We start from the raw sequence: 23,105 nt of genomic DNA, 5'->3' as shown, positions 1-23,105 counted from the left end.
AGATTTTAAGTACTGCAATACTTCTGTACTGTAGTGTATAAGACATTAGTTTTTACACTGACACAGTCTGTTAGACCCTGCTTAGGGCAGAATATAGCAGACCACTATACCCCAGATGCCTTTACTTGGCTTACGTTGCTGTGGCCACTTTCGGAACTCAGCAACCACAATTGTGGGTCCTGATAGGGTTAATGATGATGACTTTCTTTTCTGTTAACCATCTATATGCTATTAGTGCAATTTACAGTGGAATCTAGTATGAACAAATACATTCTATAGTGAAGCACGCATGTAATGTGAATCTTCTTATTTTAGCATCTGCAAATTTTTTATATTCTGTAGGGTTTTTATGTGTTGCTACGTTTGTAAAAGAAAAAAAAAATCTCTAAAATATTCAGATGACAGTTTTAACGTCTGAGATGTTCTGCATACTGATTTTTGTTTTTTTATTTTTATTTTTACACAAAAGTTTTATTTTTAGATGTAAAACAGTTTTCTAGATATTTTTTTCATGCTTTTTGTGCATTTTGTTTTAGTTTTTACAAACTTTATTGAAGTTTTAAAAAATTTTTGCTTAGTCCCACTACCGGACTTGAAGGTTTTTTACTCTCTTTGCTGATTAAATGTACTACAATACTTCTGTACTGAGTGTACAAGACATTTGTTTTACACTAATGCAGCCTGTTAGACCCTGCTTAGTGCAGGGCCTATCAGGCCACTATACCCAGATGCCTTTAATTGGCTCTAGGTTGCCATGGCAACTATCGGGATCCCACAACTACAATCTCGAGTGATAGAGTTAAAGATGATGCCCTCCTTTTCTGTTTACCATTTATATGCTACTGGTGCATTTGACAATGGAATCTATGGAGTTCCACGTTCAATTCTACAACCAATCATGGCTGCTACAGCAGGGTGTCAGCTATAATATACAGGTGACACCTAGTGCATTTTCTGTTATCTTGGATGCATTAATAGCTGGAGATTGGTCTGGAGACCACTTTGGCAGTTCCATGAAGAGGCCTTCATGAGGAAATGTCACACTGGCCCTATTCTTGGGATTATGGTATTAGGGGGTGAAATATACAATAATACAATAAACAAATCCCTGAAGTTTTTATCCCTGATAAACTAGCAGCTTAGCGTTATATTAATTTTGTGAAGGAACTAGTGGTACTGCCATAACTTTAAAGTGTCCAAGGAGCTGTTTTTAAAACCGACAATTCCAATGCATGTTGTGTATGTTTGTGTGAGCAGCCTGCAGGGCCATACTTATTACTGAGGACTGCAGTTTCTCCGAACTTTTTTCCCATCATGCACATCTGAAACATCATTGGTTGACGTCAGTTACAAAGGGAGCTGCTGCCAGAATATCTTAATGGTTTCTGTGCCCAGGAGTATTCAGAATAGCATAAAACACCTCAGTCAGCAATTAAAAACCTTAATTATAGCACGTCATGGGGTGTAAGTGTGTGTATGTGTGCCGCCCCTGTGCCAGCAGCCGGGCTGCTCCAATCCGGATCTGCAGTGTGGCTCGAGGGATTCTACCGGACCCGGGGGTCGCGCGGACACTTCAAATAAAAGGGGACGTATTTGTTCGGGATTTGCCATAAACTGTCTGTAACACCACCCATGGTGTGTGGTGAAATGTGGCACCACCGCTGCTGTTGTGGGGCACCCGGGGGACGATGGGATGGCAGCTGGATGTCAACCCCTCCGTGGGTAGGGATGGATGCCCTGGGGCCCAGTGTCTTTTATGCTGAGGATGGTGACTGCAGGGGACGGGATGTTAGTTTACTCACGATTAAATGAATCACACAAGTCCAATGGTAAACCATTCGGTCGGGTGTGTCTGGTCCCACATCCGGGCTGGTGGTCACTTTCCTCTGCACTCTGTGTTTTTGTGTGGTGGAAAAACTGGAGTCCACTCCCGGTCCTTTTGTTGGGAGCCTTCCTGCTGACGCTGGCCCGTGGGATCTACCGGGCCCTGGTGGATGCCCTATCCCCCGTGGTGGGGTGTTGTCTGCTTTTGGGACTTTGGTTAGGACAGGATCTATAATCTGGTTAATAAGCTATGCCGTTGGTTCCGGTCCTGGCTTCAGGGTCCAAGTACCCCATCTGTGCATGGTTTCCGGGTCGGTTCTCCAGTGTCAGTACCGGCGGGCTCCAACCTGTCCCGGTCCACCTCGGATCTCTGGCAGCTGTCTTCCCATCTCCTGACAGATACGGACCACCATCTGCCACCTAGCCAGCAAGCAGGGGCTCCAACCCCGACGCCTTTCCTTTCTTTCTCAGCCTTCACTTTCTCCTCCTCAACTACTCCTTTCCACTCTACCTTCAACTCCGACTACTCAAGCTTAACTCACTGTTTTTCCCGTCCCGGGTTCTCCAGACACCCTAGGTGGGCGTTTTCCATCCACCTGGTCCCGCCCACTGGTGTGCCTTTCCTACACTGGGGGGGGTGACTAGGGTTTCTGGTCGACTGTGTGTAACCCTGTGTGGGATGGTGTTATGCGGGGGCCTGAACTGTGTGACTACATGGTTTTGCCAGGGCGTCACATATGCTCATTCATGATGCTGAATAAAACAAGACGTTTTGAAAAAATTATAATTACCATGTCTATCGATCCTGTGATTTCAATAATTCTGTGGTCTTTCCTTGGGGTGTTGCAATTTCAATGTTAAAGGGAACCTGACAGCTTAGACAGGCCCATAAGCTGCCACCATGCATGTATTGCCATCTTAAAACTCTTCCTAACAAACGTTGAAACTGAGTCAGCATTACGTAGCGACTAGGTTCATGCACTGCATGTGCAGAGGCTGGTTAGCTTCAAATGAGCGCAGAATAAAACCACTGTTATTGGTGGTGCTCTAATTCCTAGAAAAATACATATATACAAGTCAATGCAAGAAGTAAAGAATGGTGTTCACTAGAGATGAGCGAACCGGTCTCGGTTCGGCTCGAGGTCGGTTCGCCGAACGGAGGTCCCGTTCGAGTTCGGCTCGTCGAACGTTCGACGAACCGAACTCGAACTGCATAGGAAACAATGGCAGGCAATCACAAACACAGAAAAACACCTAGAAAACACCCTCAAATGTGTCCAAAAGGTGACAAACAACTCACAACACAACACAAACACATGGGAAAGTGACAAGGACATATACTCATGCCAAAACAAAACAGCTGGACAAGGAAAAAGAGGAGGACACACAGATATATGAGTATATGCAAGGAAACATCGATTCCATTATTGTGCAACTTGAGCCCTGCTCATTTTAGGCTTCCAATCTGGATAAATTGCCTGAGCTCGCCACGTACGCCTTGGGGATCTTGTCATGTCCTGCAGCCAGCGTTCTCTCGGAACCTGTCTTCAGTGCTGCTGGGGGTCTGCTGGCAGATAAGCACACGCGTCTGTCCACTGACAATGTGGACATGGCTCTCAGAGGACTTTTCTTCCCCTGGGTCAGCCAGGGGACGGGAAAGGCACGCGTATTTTTGAGAGTGCTTCATGCAAAGCATCTTTTTCATTTTGAAAAGGGGCATCAACCGATGTCAGTCAAGTGGGGTGTGTGTGGCCCAATTACTGGCAACGAGGGAGACTGTGGTTGGAGTCCCCTCGCTGTGTTTCTAAAAGAACCAAGATGAACAAGTCATGGCTCTCAGAGGACTTTTCTTCCCCTGGGTCAGCCAGGGGACGGGAAAGGCACGCGTATTTTTGAGAGTGCTTCATGCAAAGCATCTTTTTCATTTTGAAAAGGGGCATCAACCGATGTCAGTCAAGTGGGGTGTGTGTGGCCCAATTAGTGGCAACGAGGGAGACTGTGGTTGGAGTCCCCTCGCTGTGTTTCTAAAAGAACCAAGATGAACAAGTCATGATTCTCAGAGGACTTTTCTTCCCCTGGGTCAGCCAGGGGACGGGAAAGGCACGCGTATTTTTGAGAGTGCTTCATGCAAAGCATCTTTTTCATTTTGAAAAGGGGCATCAACCGATGTCAGTCAAGTGGGGTGTGTGTGGCCCAATTAGTGGCAACGAGGGAGACTGTGGTTGGAGTCCCCTCGCTGTGTCTTACATGCTTTTAGAAGGGCATGACATGGCTTGGAGGTTGACTTTCAGCATCTGCAAACTGTTGGCTACCAAAATGCTGCCTTTCCAACACCTGTGGTTATAGACAATGAGGAACATACTGATGAAGATGAGACGCAGATACCCGATTGGGATGACAACTTAAATATTCGGTCAGGGCAAGAAGAGGCTCGTTCTGAGGGGGAGGGGAGTGCAAACACAACAATTGATGATGAAGTTCTAGATCCCACCTACTGTCAACCCACAGTCAGACACTCGAGGAGGTCAACAGAGGCGGTGGAGGAGGATGCAACCGACGACGAAGTTACCTTGCGCCTTCCTGGACAGAGTCGGAGCACTGGTAGCACGTCTACAACTGCATCCTCAGCCACCACTCTGCCTCTGAGCATTATTCGGGGTGGATCAACAGGTCGCATGGCCTCTAAGCCTTGCCTAGCCTGGTCCTTTTTTGACATAGAAAAAAATCGCCCAAATTATGTGATCTGTAAAATTTGTCATGGTTCTCTTAGTAGAGGTCAAAACCTCAGCAGTTTGACAACTTCTTCCATGAATCGTCACATGAATAAATATCATATGGCCCGGTGGGAAGCTCACCGTGCTGCAATGCGGCCTAGCGGAGCGAACCATCCACCGCCTGCCCCTTCCAGTGCATCCGCGCGCTCGTCATCTTCTAGGACTGTGGGGACAGCTGTCACACCTGTTTTTCCACCCACAACTTCCACCACTGTAACCGCAACAGGCAGTTTGCTTGGTAGGTCGTCAGTTGGTTTGGAAGGGGAAACAAGTGAGTGTGTACAGCTCTCTCAGACATCGATAGCACCAACGTTGGATGAAGGCAACATCATGTCTCCGCCTGCACTTTCCTCACAAACCTGCATTTTTCCAGGGACACCCTACTCAACACCGTCTACACACAGCAGCCAGATCTCTGTCCCTCAGATGTGGTCAAATAAAAGGCCACTTCCTGCGACCCATGACAAAGCGAAGAGGTTGACTCTATCCCTCTGTAAGCTGTTGGCTACCGAAATGCTGCCTTTCTGCCTAGTGGACACACAGGATTTTAGAGACCTTATGTCTGTCGCTGTGATCCAGTACAAGATGCCCAATCACCACTGCTTCTCCAAGAAAAGCATGCCCGCGCTACACCAGCATGTCGCACACAACATCACTACTTCCTTGAGAAACTCTGTGTGCGACAGGGTGCATTTCAACACAGATACTTGGACCAGTAAGCATAGACAGGGTCATTACATGTCACTGACTGGGCACTGGCAAACTATGGTGAGAGATGGAGAAGGGTCTGCTGTCCAAGTCTTGCCGTCCCCACGAGTTGTTTCAATCCTTCTTCTGTATGTAGAAGTTAATACACTGCTTCTGCCTCTTCAACCTCGTGTGGGTCCTCCACCTTGGCGCAAACCCTGTGTGGTCAGGCCACCCTTCCTTGTAACTGTGCACAAGGACTATCACACACCTCCTTACTATGCTGGCAGCAGAGCTCAATGCCATCAGGCGGTCAAATTTTTTCTTTGAAATGTATGGGAAATGTGAGTCACACCGCTGAGAAGTTTTGGACGGTTAGCTCTGGATACCGAGTTTCATCAATGGTTGTCTCCACTCAACCAGCAGCCAGGGAAGGCCGGGTGCGACAATGATGCAAACATGGGTGCGGCCCTTCGCTGTGACAATGTGACACACATGGCTTGTGTGGTTCACGTGTTGAACCTGGTTGTCCAGCAATTTTTAAAGCACTATCCTGGACCACATGGCCTTCTGCAGAGAGCACGGTGTAACGCCTTCCTTGATCCACACACTCAGATGGGCTGTTAATGATAGGCTAGAGGGAAGCCACTCACCAAGCAGGACCCCTAGAACCCTGAAACCCTTTAACCCCTATACAGGGATTAGGAATTGCACAGGGCCCAAGGTGATTAATACCTGTGGAAGGCTGCAGTTCCAGAGAATAGTAGTCAGGCAGGGTCAAAACATTAATTGAGGAACAGGAACAGAATGGGACGGCCAGGACTTAATCAGAAAACAAGCATAGGTGAAATGCGGATCGGCCAACAAGGTACATAAACAGCAAGCAGGAAAAGTAGTCAGGTAACAAGCACACAAAATCATAAAACTGAACTGGGGGTAAAAGTAACCAGAGGTCATAGCTATGTCTGGCAGTGGTCTGCAGACAGGATGGGCATAAAAAAGGGTGTGGTGTCTTCCCATTGGTTGTAGCTGAATGATGGTATTTCATCTGTGAGATACCCACCAGCTACATTCAGCCAGAGATTCTGCATCTGTCAAGGTAATGCAGCCCAGTGGGTGAGCATAACCTGCGTCCACCTGCGCCGCTGGCATCGACTCCTCTCCCATCATCAGCACTATTCATGAAAGGAACACGTTGTCACCTGGCGACCGGAGTACAAATTGACGGAGCGGACTCCGTTGGTGACTTAACAGCCGTGTGCGGCAATGATGCAAACCTGGCTGCGGGCCATCGTCAGGGCAATGTGACACACGTGCCTTGTATGGCTCACGTGTTGAACCTAATTCTCCAGCAATTTTTAAAACACCATCACGGCCTACATGGCCTTGTGCAGCGTGCACGCTCGCTATGTGCTCACTTCCATCGTGCGCACACAGCAGCTCAACAACTTTCGTCGCTACAGAAGTCTTTAGGTCTGGTGGTTAATCGCCTGAAATGCGATGTGCCCACACGCAGGAATTTGAATCTGCACATGTTGCAGCGTTTGTGGCAGCACCGCCGAACCCTGCTGCAATACGTTATGACATATAGCCTGGGATAACTTGATCCAGAGGTGGTGCAGATCACGCTGCTGGAGTGGTGTCAGATCAAGGACCTATGCACCCTGCTACACAGTTTACAAATGTCGACGAAGATGTTTAGCACTGGCAATGTCATTCTCAGCGTGACAATTCTGGTCATCTACATGATGGAGCGCACTGTAATTATTATTCGGAGTCAGGTGTTAGGACAAGAGGAAGGGGAGGAAGTACAAGAGGAGTCATATGCGAAAGGGATAACAAGATCTACGAGGTCCAGATGGTCAGCGGCACCTATGCGGCAGTCATGGTGAGGGAGAGGGATTAACAAGGGCGCATAGTATCAGCAAAAAGTGTTGAGGAAGGTGCAGGAGCCCATGAAGAAATGGAGGACGAACTGGCGATGGGCATGGAAGACTCAGCAGATGAGTGAGAGCTTGCTCACATTTCGGTTGTGTGAGGTTGTGGTGAGAGGGCAGAGGAAGGAGGCACGATTCTTACCTCTCTGCCACCAACACACCAAGGACTTAGTCCTCCTGGATGCACAAGACACATCAGCGGCTTCTTGCTGCACTACCTACAACATGACCCTCGGATTGTACGAATTCAAAGTAATCCAGAATACTGGGTTGCCACACTGTTACATCCCCGGTACAAGACAAAATTTGGCAAAATAATTCCTGCCATAGAAATGGATGCACGTATACAGGAGTATCTGCAGAATGTGGTACGCAATCTTAGATCTACTTTTCCACTAAACACCAGTGCTGCACAGAGTGAATCTCAACGCTTTGTCATGGATAGGAGGAAATGGTCTTTTACTTGTCCACATCGGAGGGACCGAGGGATGGCTGCTGTGCTGAGATGGCGTTGAGTACAGTGTCCCTGCAGAGTTGCACTTTTGGTCATATACCAAAATGAGTTGAAAAAGGACAGATGCTGGTGGAAAGGGGAACAGGTGTGTTGGAAAGGGGAAAAAAGTTTTGGTCCGTGGATTTGGTGGTTAAGCAACAGTAACATTTGCTGAAGAAACACCATCTGTTACAGTGGGACTGGCAGATTTGGATAAAGTGGTATATACTATGTTACCGCTATATAACGAAAATTAATAAGAAAAGAAAGAGAAAGGTATATATCCCCATCAGCAGTCAGTGTCCACCGTGCTCCCAGTTGGAAAAGGAGAGGTTGGCAACTGGAAGGTTTGGTGGAGGATACAGAGCTGTGTGGCTATGAAACTAATAGTAGCCTGAACCGAGTTAGACGCCATTCGGATCTGGAGACTGTGAGCCCTGTTAGCGTCACAGGGTCCACATGCCCACCCAGCCCAGGAACTCCCTGTTAACAACACAGGGGCCATTGAGTACGCTGACCGTGTGCATAGGGGCACACCTGTGGACAGCAGGCGCATCAGCAGCAGCAGGCCTGTTAATGCCACTGGGCTGCACAAGCAGGACTGGTAGGACAGGAGCTGGTCTTAACCATTCTGCGTTACCAACTGTGGTGGTGGCCTGCATCGACACCCTATCCCTGCCTACCTCTGGCCTAAAGCCGCAATGGGTTCAACACATGGAGGTGTGCTCTTTCGTAGCATAATAGAAGACTGCGCACCTCCTTGTTGGCTCCAGCCCCTTTTATAACCTGGGTCCGCCCCAAACCAGGGTGAACCACAATGCACCTCCTGGAGACAAAAGTAGAGTGACACGTCATGAGTGGCATAACTAGCGTCCTATTTGGAACCGCAACTTCAATGATGACCTCATGGCTGCCATGACCCAAACACCTCACCAGTCATCGTCTGACCATCAATAATGCGGTGACAAGTCATAGGGGTGGGCCTCTGCAAGCCATTTGGGAGGACACCTGATGCCCTGTGGTCTATATGGGACCCCCACATCAGGGGCAGGGCCAAAGAGTTCATTACCGGACCTAGTCTCTGATGCAGTAAGTGCCTGAGCATGCTCAGTAGCATGAAATACAGTCTCTGAAAAAAGACTATCAGCTTTAGCATGGTGTCTAGGCACAAAACAGGACTTAGACCCGGCACGGAATGCAAGCACCTGTGCAAAGAGGCTTTTCACACTTAGTGTGGGAGCATGCGCTGTATCCCGAAATGAAGACTTAGCGTCAGGAATAACACAGTCAGGCTGAGCATACTCACTAGGCGAAACACTGTAATTAGGCTGCAGCTGGGGTAAATCGGCACACGCATGCGCACTAGCTGCCTCTCCACACTTAGACGTGGAGGGGAAATTGCTCTTGGAGATGCTGTCTATGAACAGAAGGAAAAGCTAAAGGAAGCCTGACTTTCTATCCCTCCGAATTATGAAATGCAGCAATGAATTCCATGAGTTTGCTATAACATTAGCGTAGCAAAATGTGCATGAGGGTGTCATGTAGAGGTGCTATAAATAGCTTGTCACCAGTGGGGCACTAATGGAATACAACAGCCAGTTCTATGATGCCACTAAATGGCAGTATTTTTTGCTATCATTATAGCTTATTAAAAACAGAGCAGGAGGGTGTCATGTAGAGGTGCTATAAATAGCTTGTCACCAGTGGGGCACTAATGGAATACAACAGCCAGTTCTATGATGCCACTAAATGGCAGTATTTTTTGCTATCATTATAGCTTATTAAAAACAGAGCAGGAGGGTGTCATGTAGAGGTGCTATAAATAGCTTGTCACCAGTGGGGCACTAATGGAATACAACAGCCAGTTCTATGATGCCACTAAATGGCAGTATTTTTTGCTATCATTATAGCTTATTAAAAACAGAGCAGGAGGGTGTCATGTAGAGGTGCTATAAATAGCTTGTCACCAGTGGGGCACTAATGGAATACAACAGCCAGTTCTATGATGCCACTAAATGGCAGTATTTTTTGCTATCATTATAGCTTATTAAAAACAGAGCAGGAGGGTGTCATGTAGAGGTGCTATAAATAGCTTGTCACCAGTGGGGCACTAATGGAATACAACAGCCAGTTCTATGATGCCACTAAATGGCAGTATTTTTTGCTATCATTATAGCTTATTAAAAACAGAGCAGGAGGGTGTCATGCAGAGGTGCTGCACATAGATTTGCAGTAGTGTGACTAGACAAAAGTCCAATAGCCACGTTTAGGATGCCACTAGGTACACTGACTGTTTGCTAGTATAATGGCTTAGTTAAAAAAAGTTGGAGTGTGCAATGCAGGCAATCATGCTGCAAATATCTTTCCACTAGTGTGACTACACAAAAGTACAATAGCCACGTTTAGGATGCCACTAGGTACATTGACTGTTTGCTAGTATAATGGCTTAGTTAAAAAAAAGTTGGAGTGTGCAATGCAGGCAGACATGCTGCAAATATCTTTCCACTAGTGTGACTACACAAAAGTACAATAGCCACGTTTAGGATGCCACTAGGTACACTGACTGTTTGCTAGTATAATGGCTTAGTTAAAAAAAGTTGGAGTGCGCAATGCAGGCAGACATGCTGCAAATATCTTTCCACTAGTTTGAGTAGACAAAAGTACAATAGCCACGTTTAGGATGCCACTAGGTACACTGACTGTTTGCTAGTATAATGGCTTAGTTAAAAAAAGTTGGAGTGTGCAATGCAGGCAGACTTGCTGCAAATATCTTTACAATAGTGTGAATAGACAAAAGTCCAATAGCCACGTTTAGGATGCCACTAGGTACACTGACTGTTTGCTAGTATAATGGCTTAGTTTAAAAAAGTTGGAGTGTGCAATGCAGGCAGACATGCTGCAAATATCTTTCTACTAGTTTGAGTAGACAAAAGTCCAATAGCCACGTTTAGGATGCCACTAGGTACACTGACTGTTTGCTAGTATAATGGCTTAGTTAAAAAAAGTTGGAGTGTGCAATGCAGGCAGACATGCTGCAAATATCTTTCCACTAGTGTGACTACACAAAAGTCCAATAGCCACGTTTAGGATGCCACTAGGTACACTGACTGTTTGCTAGTATAATGGCTTAGTTAAAAAAAGTTGGAGTGTGCAATGCAGGCAGACATGCTGCAAATATCTTTCCACTAGTGTGACTACACAAAAGTACAATAGCCACGTTTAGGATGCCACTAGGTACACTGACTGTTTGCTAGTATAATGGCTTAGTTAAAAAAAGTTGGAGTGTGCAATGCAGGCAGACATGCTGCAAATATCTTTCCACTAGTGTGACTACACAAAAGTACAATAGCCACGTTTAGGATGCCACTAGGTACACTGACTGTTTGCTAGTATAATGGCTTAGTTAAAAAAAGTTGGAGTGTGCAATGCAGGCAGACATGCTGCAAATATCTTTCCACTAGTGTGACTACACAAAAGTCCAATAGCCACGTTTAGGATGCCACTAGGTACACTGACTGTTTGCTAGTATAATGGCTTAGTTAAAAAAAGTTGGAGTGTGCAATGCAGGCAGACATGCTGCAAATATCTTTCCACTAGTGTGACTACACAAAAGTACAATAGCCACGTTTAGGATGCCACTAGGTACACTGACTGTTTGCTAGTATAATGGCTTAGTTAAAAAAAGTTGGAGTGTGCAATGCAGGCAGACATGCTGCAAATATCTTTCCACTAGTGTGACTACACAAAAGTACAATAGCCACGTTTAGGATGCCACTAGGTACACTGACTGTTTGCTAGTATAATGGCTTAGTTAAAAAAAGTTGGAGTGTGCAATGCAGGCAGACGTGCTGCAAATATCTTTACAATAGTGTGAATAGACAAAAGTCCAATAGCCACGTTTAGGATGCCACTAGGTACACTGACTGTTTGCTAGTATAATGGCTTAGTTTAAAAAAGTTGGAGTGTGCAATGCAGGCAGACATGCTGCAAATATCTTTCTACTAGTTTGAGTAGACAAAAGTCCAATAGCCACGTTTAGGATGCCACTAGGTACACTGACTGTTTGCTAGTATAATGGCTTAGTTAAAAAAAGTTGGAGTGTGCAATGCAGACAGACGTGCTGCAAATATCTTTACAATAGTGTGAATAGACAAAAGTCCAATAGCCACGTTTAGGATGCCACTAGGTACACTGACTGTTTGCTAGTATAATGGCTTAGTTAAAAAGAGTTGGAGTGTTGGAGTGTGCAATGCAGGCAGACGTGCTCTGCAAATGTCTTTGCACTAGTGGGACTATAGCAAAGTCCAATAGCCACGTTTAGGATGCCACTAGGTACACTGACTGTTTGCTAGCATAATGGCTTAGTTATAATGAGTTGGAGTGTGCAGAGGACAGGAGGGTACAGTGCCAGGATTGTGGGGCTCTGGGTAGAGGAATGGAAGCCTGCCTTTCTATTCCCTCCTAATGGTGAAATGCAGCGACGAAATCCCTGACCTTGGCTACACAGACGCTGTCTCTGTTTTCAGGACCTGTCACCTATGGCTCTCTGACCCTGCTGGTTTGAGCCCTTAAAAGGACTGATAGAAAGTGCTCTCCCTAAGCTGTCTAACGCTGTGTATGGAGCGCATACAGCTGTATCGGCGATAGGACTCAGGAGGACGGAGCTGCGACAGTGATGTCTGACACCAAAGACGCAGAAGACATAATGGCGTCCTGGAGGAAAATGTCCGGTTTTATAATGCAGGGACATGTGACATGGACATCCTATCACACATGCCGTTGCTTCTCTGGCTAAAAGTCCACTTAGCTGTGTGTGTGTCTGGGATTGGCTGACATGCTGGCCCGCCCCACTACACGCGCGCGCTTAGGGAAGGAAGACAAGGAAAAAAAAAAAAAAAATGGCGATCGCCATTATAGAAACAGCAGTGATCTGAAGGCGCTGTTCACGCACACTATACACTGAAATGTGATAATAGTTTGATTCACAGAGTGACTTACACTATTACAGCGGAAACCAAGCTAGGATTTAGCTGTTTTTTTGCTGCTAGAACCGTTCTCGAACGTTTCTAGAACTATCGAGCTTTTGGAAAAAGCTCGAGTTCTAGTTCGATCTAGAACAGCCCCCAAAATCACTCGAGCCCCGAACTGGAGAACCTCGAACCGCGAACCGCGCTCAACTCTAGTGTTCACCAATACTATTGCTGGAATATAAAGCTTTTTGTTTTACCAGTGAGCACTCTCCCTTTATCCTTTACTTCTTGCAATGTACTGAAGTCATTTTTATTCTTTTATTATTGCATACGCAAAAAAAATATTTTAGAACTGTGGTTGTCATATGCTAATTACTGAGTTACTAGTCCTCTGTGTGTTGTTTTCCCAGACTAGTCAACCAACTAATCAGGTTATCATGCCCCTGTGGTTGTGGGCAACATGATTTGCAAGAGTTTCGACTCCTAGCAAATTTCTGCCTCCATGACAATGAGCAGTGATGTAGGACTTAGCCGAAGATAACAATAAAAAGATTTTGTTGGGATGGTATAAAGATAGCAATTAATAAAGTAACAGTTTGAGGCGGGGGGCTAGAGTTGTCAGGTGTCTATTAAAGGGAATCTGTCAGCAGATTTTTGCTATGTAATCTGGAGACAGCATGCTCTATGGCAGTGTTTCTCAACTCCAGTACTCAAGACCCACCAACAGATCATGTTTTCAGGTTTTTCTCAATCAGGTTTTCAGGATTTCCTTAATGTTGCACAGGTGATGGAATTACTCCCTGATTAATATTGAGGAAAATCTGAAGACATGATCTGTTGGTGGTGGGTCTTGAGGACTGGAGTTGAGAAACACTACTCTATGGGTTAACACATAGATTTAATCAATGCGTCTCTTTCACACTGCGTTTTGTTGCTTACGTAAAAGGTTAAATCAGTTTTTGAAATAATTTGGGTGCATTGCCTTTATGTGCACCAAATTTATCAAAGTGTTAAACAATGTTTCATATATTGATAAATATTTAGACATAACCCTTGTAACCCTTGTATCTAGAGCTGATTTTCCACTGTTTCCGTCACCTTCCTACTGGAGGTAGAAATCTTTATTTGTGACTTTTTTGTCACATTTTGTACATCTGGTGAAATGAGGTTTGTTGCTCCTTGACCTGTAGGTTTCACATAGTTAATATAATCCACTTTGTAATCTACTTTTATTACCTCTGATTTTCTGAGCTCATTTTGCAGCAGGTTATATGATGTATTAATGATGTGCAGTTTCTTCCTCCTTTGCTATTCTATTTAATTTGCCCCTCTTCCACAGACAAATCATTACTAGGCTGCCATCAGCAGAAGGATTATCTTTGTGTTCCTTTAGGTTTATCTGTATCCATAGCCCAGAGAGGAGGTGTCCTGGACAAACCAGCGCAGGAAGAAGGAACTGCACAGAAACACTACATCACATAGCCTATTGCAAGTTGTGCTCAGAGAAGATCACATAATAAAAGTATATAGCAAAGTCAATTCTTTTGACTTGTTTGGACATATAAAAACAGATAGAAAGCCCCTTTAAACTTAATTTGTATACATAAGAATTAGATGCTTTTTAAAAGTGACTAAAACAGTGTAAAATAACGAAAAGTAGCATGTTTATGAGCAAAAAATGGCATTTTTTAAAAGGAATCTTTCAACAGGTTTTCGCAATTTAATCTGTGAAAGACCCAGATTCTAGTGATATGTCAATTACTGGACTATGTTTTGCTATTTCACTACAATTAGTGTTTTATCAGCAGGAGATTATCACTGTAGGACAACTGACCTCATGTGTTTATTTATTTATTAAAAAATACATATCGTCGCATGGTCCTTTTTTAAGGGTTGCATATTACATAACAAACATTTTCAAATGATGCCTTTATGCTCTTAAGACACTATGACGACATGGAATTCCTTGAGTTAAAGAACCATGCCAAACCCAAAGGCATTGCATAAAAGCCTCTCTTCCGCTATAACCACTTAAATAATGTGTTTGCTTTTGACTGCTATATCTAGAGGGTTGATTGCTTTTGAAGCCTACTAGGTACTGCAAGAAACATGGTCTGAAGATTGTTTGAAACTAATATAATGATACACTGTACAACAAAAATAGTACAGTCTTAGGCTCCCTTCACACGCACGTGTCTCCGGTTGTGCTAGGTCCGTGCCCACATGTACCGGAGACACGGGCACACGTAAACCCATTAAAATCAATGGGTTTATGTGCAAGCACGTGTTCAGCCATTGGCCCGTGCCTCCGTGTGGAGCATACGTGTGTCCGTATGCATGTCCTTTTTTCTCCGGCAGCACTGGTGTCACACGGCCCACACCTATACCACACAGATGTAGTGTGGATGCAGTCCCGTGTGACACGCGCCGGAGAAAACTCACGCGTCAGAGAAAAAAATAACAAACCTTTACTCACCTTCTCCAGCCCTGCAGTCTATGCCGCTGCTGTCACTTGCTGCAGACCGCCGCACATTATGCTCATGTAATATTCACTTCACTGCGGCGGAAGCAGCGGGGAGTCGGCAGGGCTGGAGACCAAAGATCAGCACCACGGACAGCGACGCCAGGGTCAGGTGAGTTGAAAGCTCTCGTTCCCTGTGTGTTATCACGGATAACACACGGAGAACACATGTAGTGCCATAAACACGGCACACGGAGGGAAAAACGCACCTTTGACACGTCCGTGAAACACGTGCGTGATTTTCACGGACATGTGACGGGGGCCTTAGAGTAGTATTAAAAAAACTGATAATTTTGCAAGTGATTTTATCGTGTAATTCTGGTAAAACACAAAAAGGCTCTAAATTGGGAACCACCATAATAGATCTCACCAATATATTAAAATCAGCTGTCCCCCATGCTAAATGTTTTAAAGAAAAAAATTAAAAAACCCTATAAAGTTTTAATTTTTTTTATTTATCCTACTTCCCCTGAAATAGAATGGAGATTAATAAAAAAAAAACATATGTAACCCAAATGGGAATTTGAGAATAAAATGCCATCTAGTGTTTTTGTGCTTTTAATTATCTATTTTTTCTAAGAAAAAATAAGTAATATGTTCTTTGTCTTCTACAAATGTTTGATTTTTTTACTCTTAGTTTAAAAAAATATTTTTTTTTCTGTTTTGTAGGAGAAGGAAGATGACAAATCTGATACTTCAAATTCTCAGCAGCAAAAAAGCCCACAAGGACTAAGTGATACAGGCTATTCCTCAGATGGTATATCTGGTTCTCTTGGAGAAATTCCGAGTCTAATTCCAAGTGATGAAAAAGATTTGTTTAAGGAACCAACAAAAAAAGACTCTCTCTCACATGAATACAGTCCTTCTAGTCCTTCAGATTTAGCAAAATTAGAAAGCACAGTTTTATCAATTTTAGAAGCCCAGACAAGTGTTCTTGCTGATGAAATGTTAAGAAAAGGTAATGATTTGTATGGGAAATATGCTGGACAGACTCACGAGAGAAGTAGAACTAAGATACTGCCAATCACACCAGAATCCTACAGTTCAGAGGAAGAACTTGAAGATATTCAAGAAGAGGAAGACGAGACACTCGAAAATGGAAAAAAGGGGTTGCAATCGAGAAAACTTCAAAAGGAGGGCATAAGCAAAATGAAAGATATAACTGTACGGAAAAGACAAGATTCAATAGATGACAGTAGTGAAAGTGAAAATTCACCAGTTCCACAACGGAAAAGAAGAACTAGCAATGGGTCATCAAGCAGTGATGATTTTAAACATGAAGATAGTCAGGGATCAGGAGATGATGAAGATTTTATTCGTAAACAGATTATTGAAATGAGTGCGGATGAGGATGCATCTGGCTCTGAAGATGAAGAATTTATTAGAACAAAATTAAAGGAAATAAGTGCTAATGAAAGCCAAAAAAGGGAAACAAAAACAAAACCAATACAAACAAAGTGCAAAAGATTAACTAAAAAAAGCAGTGCAAGCTACGATGATGATGGAATTCGACGTCACTCATGGCATGATGATGATGAAGAAGATGAAGATGAGGAAACATTTGTTGAAAGCCCAGAACCAAAATTTAGAGAAACTAAAAGTCAAGAAAATGAAGAGCTTTCATTAAGTGCTGGTGGAGGTCTCAGAAGATTTAAAACTATTGAACTTAATAGCACAATGTCTAATACTTACACTGAGGAGACTAGCAAACCTCCTACCAAATTATATTATGATGAGGAACCAGAGTTGGAGATGGAAAGCTTAACAGATTCTCCCGAAGACAGATCACGTGAAGAAAGATCTTCAAGTCTTCATGCTTCTAGTTTTACTCCAGGTACTTCACCAACTTCTGTTTCATCTCTAGATGAAGATAGTGACAGTAGCCCAAGTCACAAAAAGATGTCAGGAGAAACCAAACAGCAAAGGAAAGCAAGGCATCGATCTCACGGGCCAGTTCTACCCACTATTGAAGACTCTTCTGAAGAAGAAGAGTTGAGAGAAGAGGAAGAACTTTTGAAAGAGCAGGAAAAGCAAAGAGAATTGGAGCAGCAACAGCAACAAAGGAAAAGTTCTAGTAAAAAATCAAAAAAAGACAAAGACGAACTTAGAGCACAGAGAAGGAGAGAAAGACCAAAGACTCCTCCAAGCAATCTATCTCCTATTGAAGATGCTTCTCCAACAGAGGAACTGCGTCAAGCAGCTGAAATGGAAGAACTTCATAGATCTTCATGTTCTGAGTATTCACCTAGTATTGAGTCAGAACCAGAAGGCTTTGAAATAAGTCCTGAAAAAATATTAGAAGTTCAAAAGGTTTATAAGTTACCCACATCAGTATCATTATATTCTCCTACCGAAGTGACTTCTAATGTTGTTTTAACAGAGAACACAAATGGACAACAAACTCTAAAGAGTGCAGAAGAAGCTTATGAAGATATTTTATGTAAAGCAAAATTATATCACAGTGACAAGGAAAAAGAAGACGTTTTTGAGAAAGAGCCTTTATATGGAGGAATGTTAATTGAAGATTATATCTATGAATCCTTAGTTGAAGAGAATTATGATGAAAGTTTGGATGTTAACATAATAGGTAGCCAGCATCATATATTTGAGCAACGATTACAAGATGTAAAAAACAATTCAGCAGGTGACATTAACACCAATACAGCTCAAACTATTGCTAGTGTAGACAGCCATTGCTTCAAAACAGAAACATTTCATTCTATGCTGCCTCACGAAGACATTGTTTCAAGTTCTTACATTGTCCCTGAAAGCCATGAAATAATTATTTTAGAAAACACAGATGACAGGCAATGTCATGAAGATGCTTCTGGTTTTTATGAAATTATTGCGAGTCAGGACATGCAGCTAACACCAGGATCCAGTCCTACTCAACATAAGAATGAGTTCAACATGAAACCTGAGCCTACATCTTCTATGAATGTAGATATATATAAAACTGAAGATATGATACTAACTGCTTCAGTGGAATCTTCCTCTCTTAATTCAATGTCCATTCCTGATGTTAAAATAACACAACACTTCACTGCAGAAGAACCTGAAGATGATGTGGTTGTTGATTATAATGTGGAAAAAGCCTCCGATTATTCTGTTTCCAAAAACACTGAAGTTTCCACAGATGGCAAGTTTAGTACAAATGCATCTTGTAATGCTGACGGTGCTTTAGTATCTAGCTATTTTATATCACAAACTGACACACAGCATAGTCAGACTTCAACACCCAGTTCAGCTAATGATATATATACTACAAATCATGTAATAATTTCACTACCGGATATTGCACAAGCTACAAGTGCTCAATCTGAACAAATTTCTTCTGCTGTGTCTTCTATGGTGACAGAAAGTACTGGCAATGTACCGTTAGAAGATAAAACCAAAGAACATCCAAAGGATGCATCAAATGCTGTTACTGCGTTTCTTATTAATCATGTGCAACCAATGACCACTGTATGCATAGTGTCAACAAAGCACACTGTAACTTCTACAGCAAATACCCATGCAACAACTGCTACCCCAAATTTGGAATCAGTCATATCATCAGCTCCATCAGTTACCTCAAAGGTAATGCCATTCATTAAACGTTCTTCTGATTCTACTGATCCTGTATCAACCCAAATTTCTGTTCCTCCACGACCACCTCCTCCACCACCACCACCATTACCTCCAGCAGCAACCCCAAAACCAGCATTAAGCTCAAAAAAGAGACCAGCACCTAAAATTCCAACAGCAAAAGCAAAGCCTTCCGCAGTAGGATACAACAATGAAGGAGTTCAACAAGGGTCACCATTAAAAACCAGTTCAACTCCTATAACCAGACCTCATGCTCCTCCTCCACCTGTCCCTCCAAAGCCATCTTCCATTCCAGCTGGATTGATATTTAGTCATAAAACAATTGAAAGCTCAAAACCTCAAAAAGTACCAAAACCTGTGACTTATGATTCCCCAGTAGCTATGCAAAAGAGAACAGAAGCACAACACAAAACTCAAGCACATTCTATACCGTCTAGTATGACTTTAAACTTGGTTTCATCTACAGAATATCAATTACCTTCCCCAACATCACCTCTTTCTCCACATTCAAATAAATCATCACCAAGATTATCCAAACTATCTCAAGAAACTTATGTTGTCATAACTTTGCCATCAGAGCCTGGTACACCAACTGAAAATGATCCAATTTACACTACAACATGTTGGCCTTTAGAGACGACTGTCCATGATCAGGTTCCACAAATAACACAAACAGTGTTTTCTACTACACCTCTTAGTATAAGTAAAAAAGTGTCAGTAAGCCAACCATCAGATATTCTGAACAGATTATCACAAATAACAGTGGAAGATACCAAGGCTACTGTTTCTTTGCCTCAAAGCACAGTCTCTGAATTCACTTGCATTCCAGATGTTTTTCCAACTGGAAGAACAGTAACAGCTCAATCTCAATTAAAGCTAGTTGGAAAGTCTACTGAGTCTAATGATATAATAGACCTTCGCACCTTGAACAAGATAGACTATAAGGTTAACGATTTTGAAGTTGATAGTTGCATGGATCTCTCTTCCACAACTGAAGTAAAGCGACAGTCTTCTGCATTTAGTTCTATGAATCGACCGATAAGTGCTGTTCAACCTGCTATAGTTAATCTTAGTACTCCAGCTCCAGTAGTTTCTTCTATGCTACTAGTCAGTGAATCCATTACAGTAATGACAAGCTCAACAACTGTAAGTTATGCATCAAGTTTGGAGAGTCTGGTTGACTTAGGAAATTCAATGACGGAACCATTAAAACTGACAACTTCGAAACAATATGAAGAGGAACATGTAACATATCCGGTGGATGTAGAAGTGCCAATCAACTTATCTCTGGGTGTCCCAGCACACTTGATTGCTGGATCAACAACAAAACCTTTCCAAGTTACATCTGGAAGTGTAACTAATGGATCTACTGATATTTCTACCTCTCAAGAATCAGTAGACAGTGGAGTGGTGGATCTTAGCACAACAAAATTTCTTAGAACAATGGTGACCGTGGATGATGCAGCTTCCGCAGTTGTAACTGAAATAATAGAAGATGATAAACCTGTGGACTTAACTGCAGGTAGAAGAGCTGTGTGTTGTGATGTGGTATACAAATTGCCATTTGGAAGAAGTTGCATTTCACAACAGCCATCCACTACTTTACCTGAAGATCGTTTTGGATATAGAGATGACCATTATCAATATGACCGGTCAGGAATTTCAGGTTTTAGAGGTATTGGGGGTATGAAACCTTCTATGTCTGATACAAATTTAGCTGAAGCAGGACTCTTTTTGTACAAAAGCAAAAATACTTTTGATTACCCAGTTGGAATAGCTGATGGCATTGCTGTAGACCTGACATCTGGGAAAATGACTACAGGTCAGTATGATGTGCCAGCAAATCTTTCTTTAAAATGTGATTATGTTGTTCCCCATCTCATTTCTGGGTAACATTTTTTAATTTCTTTTAATTTATTTTTATTTTTTGGGGCACATTGTGGCAAAATACTTTGGAGTACTGGTGTATTTTCTTTTCCTTTTTTTATTATTATTTGTATGTTTTGCTCACAAGTTCATGCATGTGCCTGCATGTTCCAAATTTAATTTTGCTTCTTGTCCAAATAATCATTAAACTAGAGATTTGCATGCAATTTTATCCATGTATTTCATCAAGATTGGATGGGTCACAAAACCACTAAACATCATTGTTTTTAGGAAATGGACTATAACTGTACCCCTATAATTTCAGGTGAGGCTTTGGATTACCAAACCAAGACTACAGGTTCTTACCCAGAAACACGACAAGTCATTTCAGGCCTTGGAATAAGTGCCCCCCAATATTCACAAGCCCGTATGACTGCTTCTATAGTTCCACCATACGGTATGGGAAGTGTTTTACGGTCATCTAATGGAGTTGTTTATTCATCAGTTACCAGTCCAATTCCTTCAACGTTTGCCATCACTACACAACCTGGTTCTATATTTAGTACAACTGGAAAAGATTTATCGACTTTCATTACCACCGACACAGTTACTTCATTGTCAAGTTTAAACCAGGCTCAACCACTACCAAGAACATATAGCATGTTAACATCGTCAGTGGAAGATGAAACTGATGTAATGTCTGTGATTGACACTAGTTTGCAAACTTTTCCTGTGGATGTTGTAGCAAGTACACAAGGTGACCTTGTTTCCATTTTGACATCAGAATCAGACACTTTCTCTGAAATGACTGAAGATGAGTCATCTTTTATAATACCAGCTGATGATGGTAAGCAACAGCACCTACATTTGCAGCGTGAACTCCTAGAGCTGGAAAAACTCAAACAGCAGAGATTGGCCGAAGAGCTTGAATGGGAACGTCAAGAAATTCAAAGATTCAGAGAGCAAGAAACTTTTATGGTTCAGAAAAAGCTTGAAGAATTACAATCAATGAAACAACATCTGCTGTATCAACAGGAGGAAGAGAGACAAGCTCAGTTCATGATGAGGCAGGAAACACTAGCTCAACAACAGCTACATCTTGAGCAAATTCAGCAATTACAGCAACAACTTCATCAGCAGTTAGAGGAACAAAAAATACGACAAATGTACCAGTATGGTTATGACTCTGAAAATGTGCCACCTCAAACATCTTCTGAACAAGTGATTATTGAAGGTCAATATTCTGCATCAGAGGAAGGACAGTTCTGGACTGGTGATCAAATAGCAACTACATCATCAGCGGTTGCAGGTGTTGACATGGCACCAAGTGAAGCATGGTATGCTGTACAGTCAGATGGTGTTCCACAATATATTTCAAGACCAGGGATACTAAATTCAGTTTCAGAATTGTCTCTAAAAGACATGGATATTAACGATGAAAGGCAGCTTAAAAAAAGAAGCTCCATGCCTCGATTATGTGGTATGTATGATGAACTAGATGGAAGTATGCAAGATGATCCAAGATCATACAAACTAATTGTTGATAGTGGAGTCCAAACTGATGATGAGGATGGAAATGATAATAGGTTTACTGGCAGAAGAAGACGATCTAAAAAAGGTGTTGATACAAGTGTTCAGACTGATGATGAAGATCAAGATGAGTGGGATATTCCCACAAGATCAAGAAGAAGGTCACGTGCAGGAAAATACAGTGAAGTAAGCAATGATGCTGAAAAATCTAGACCATTTTCTAAAGTATCCAATATGGCTGTGCAAACTGTTGCAGAAATTTCAGTACAAACTGAACCATTAGGAACAATTAGGACACCTTCAATACGAGCAAAAGTTGATTCCAAAGTTGAAATAATTAAACATATTTCTGCTCCAGAAAAAAGTTACAAAGGAGAAAGCTTGGGATGTCAAACAGAAACTGATTCTGATCTACAAAGTCCACCATATCTAAATGATCTATCACAAAAGGATAAACGACGTCCAACACCTTTAGAAATAGGTTATTCTTCTCATCTACGGGCTGAATCATCACTACAGGTTGCACCTTCTCCTCCTAAGTCTCCTAAAGTTCTTTATTCTCCAATTTCACCAGTTTCCCCTAGCAAAGCTCTAGAATCTGCTTTTGTTCCCTATGATAAGACAATGGTAGATGATATTGGCACTCACAAGCCTCATGCTGATATTGTACAGATTCCTCCTCCAAGTCCAAAATCTCCAAAGGTTATGCAACGCTCAATGTCAGATCCTAAACCCTTAAGTCCAACGGCAGAAGACATTGCTAGAACACAGTTCCAGTACTCAGATGGATATTCAGTAAGAACTTATTCTTATTTTCTAAGCTTGTTTATATGCATTTGATTAATCTATCATGTTGCTCATATAATGACCATATACCGGAATCCCACGAAATTGTTACATTATTTTGTGCATAAC

The 23,105-nt window shown here is 42.7% G+C and overlaps 1 protein-coding gene across 5 annotated transcripts in view; it reads left to right on the top strand.

Moving 5' to 3' along the window:
• PCLO (piccolo presynaptic cytomatrix protein) overlaps positions 1 to 23,105 on the top strand; it is a 540,339-nt gene that overhangs the window by 295,025 nt on the left and 222,209 nt on the right. For all 5 annotated transcript variants that reach the window (XM_075345226.1, XM_075345222.1, XM_075345224.1 and 2 more), the window contains exons 5-6: positions 15,876 to 20,616; positions 20,986 to 22,985. In XM_075345226.1, the coding sequence (XP_075201341.1) occupies positions 15,876 to 20,616; positions 20,986 to 22,985 (6,741 nt within the window). The remainder of the gene's footprint in view (positions 1 to 15,875; positions 20,617 to 20,985; positions 22,986 to 23,105) is intronic.

This window comes from Anomaloglossus baeobatrachus, chromosome 4 (assembly GCF_048569485.1).
Source record: "Anomaloglossus baeobatrachus isolate aAnoBae1 chromosome 4, aAnoBae1.hap1, whole genome shotgun sequence".
NCBI classification, from domain to species: Eukaryota; Metazoa; Chordata; class Amphibia; order Anura; family Aromobatidae; genus Anomaloglossus; species Anomaloglossus baeobatrachus.
This window is presented reverse-complemented; position numbering and strand designations above follow the sequence as displayed.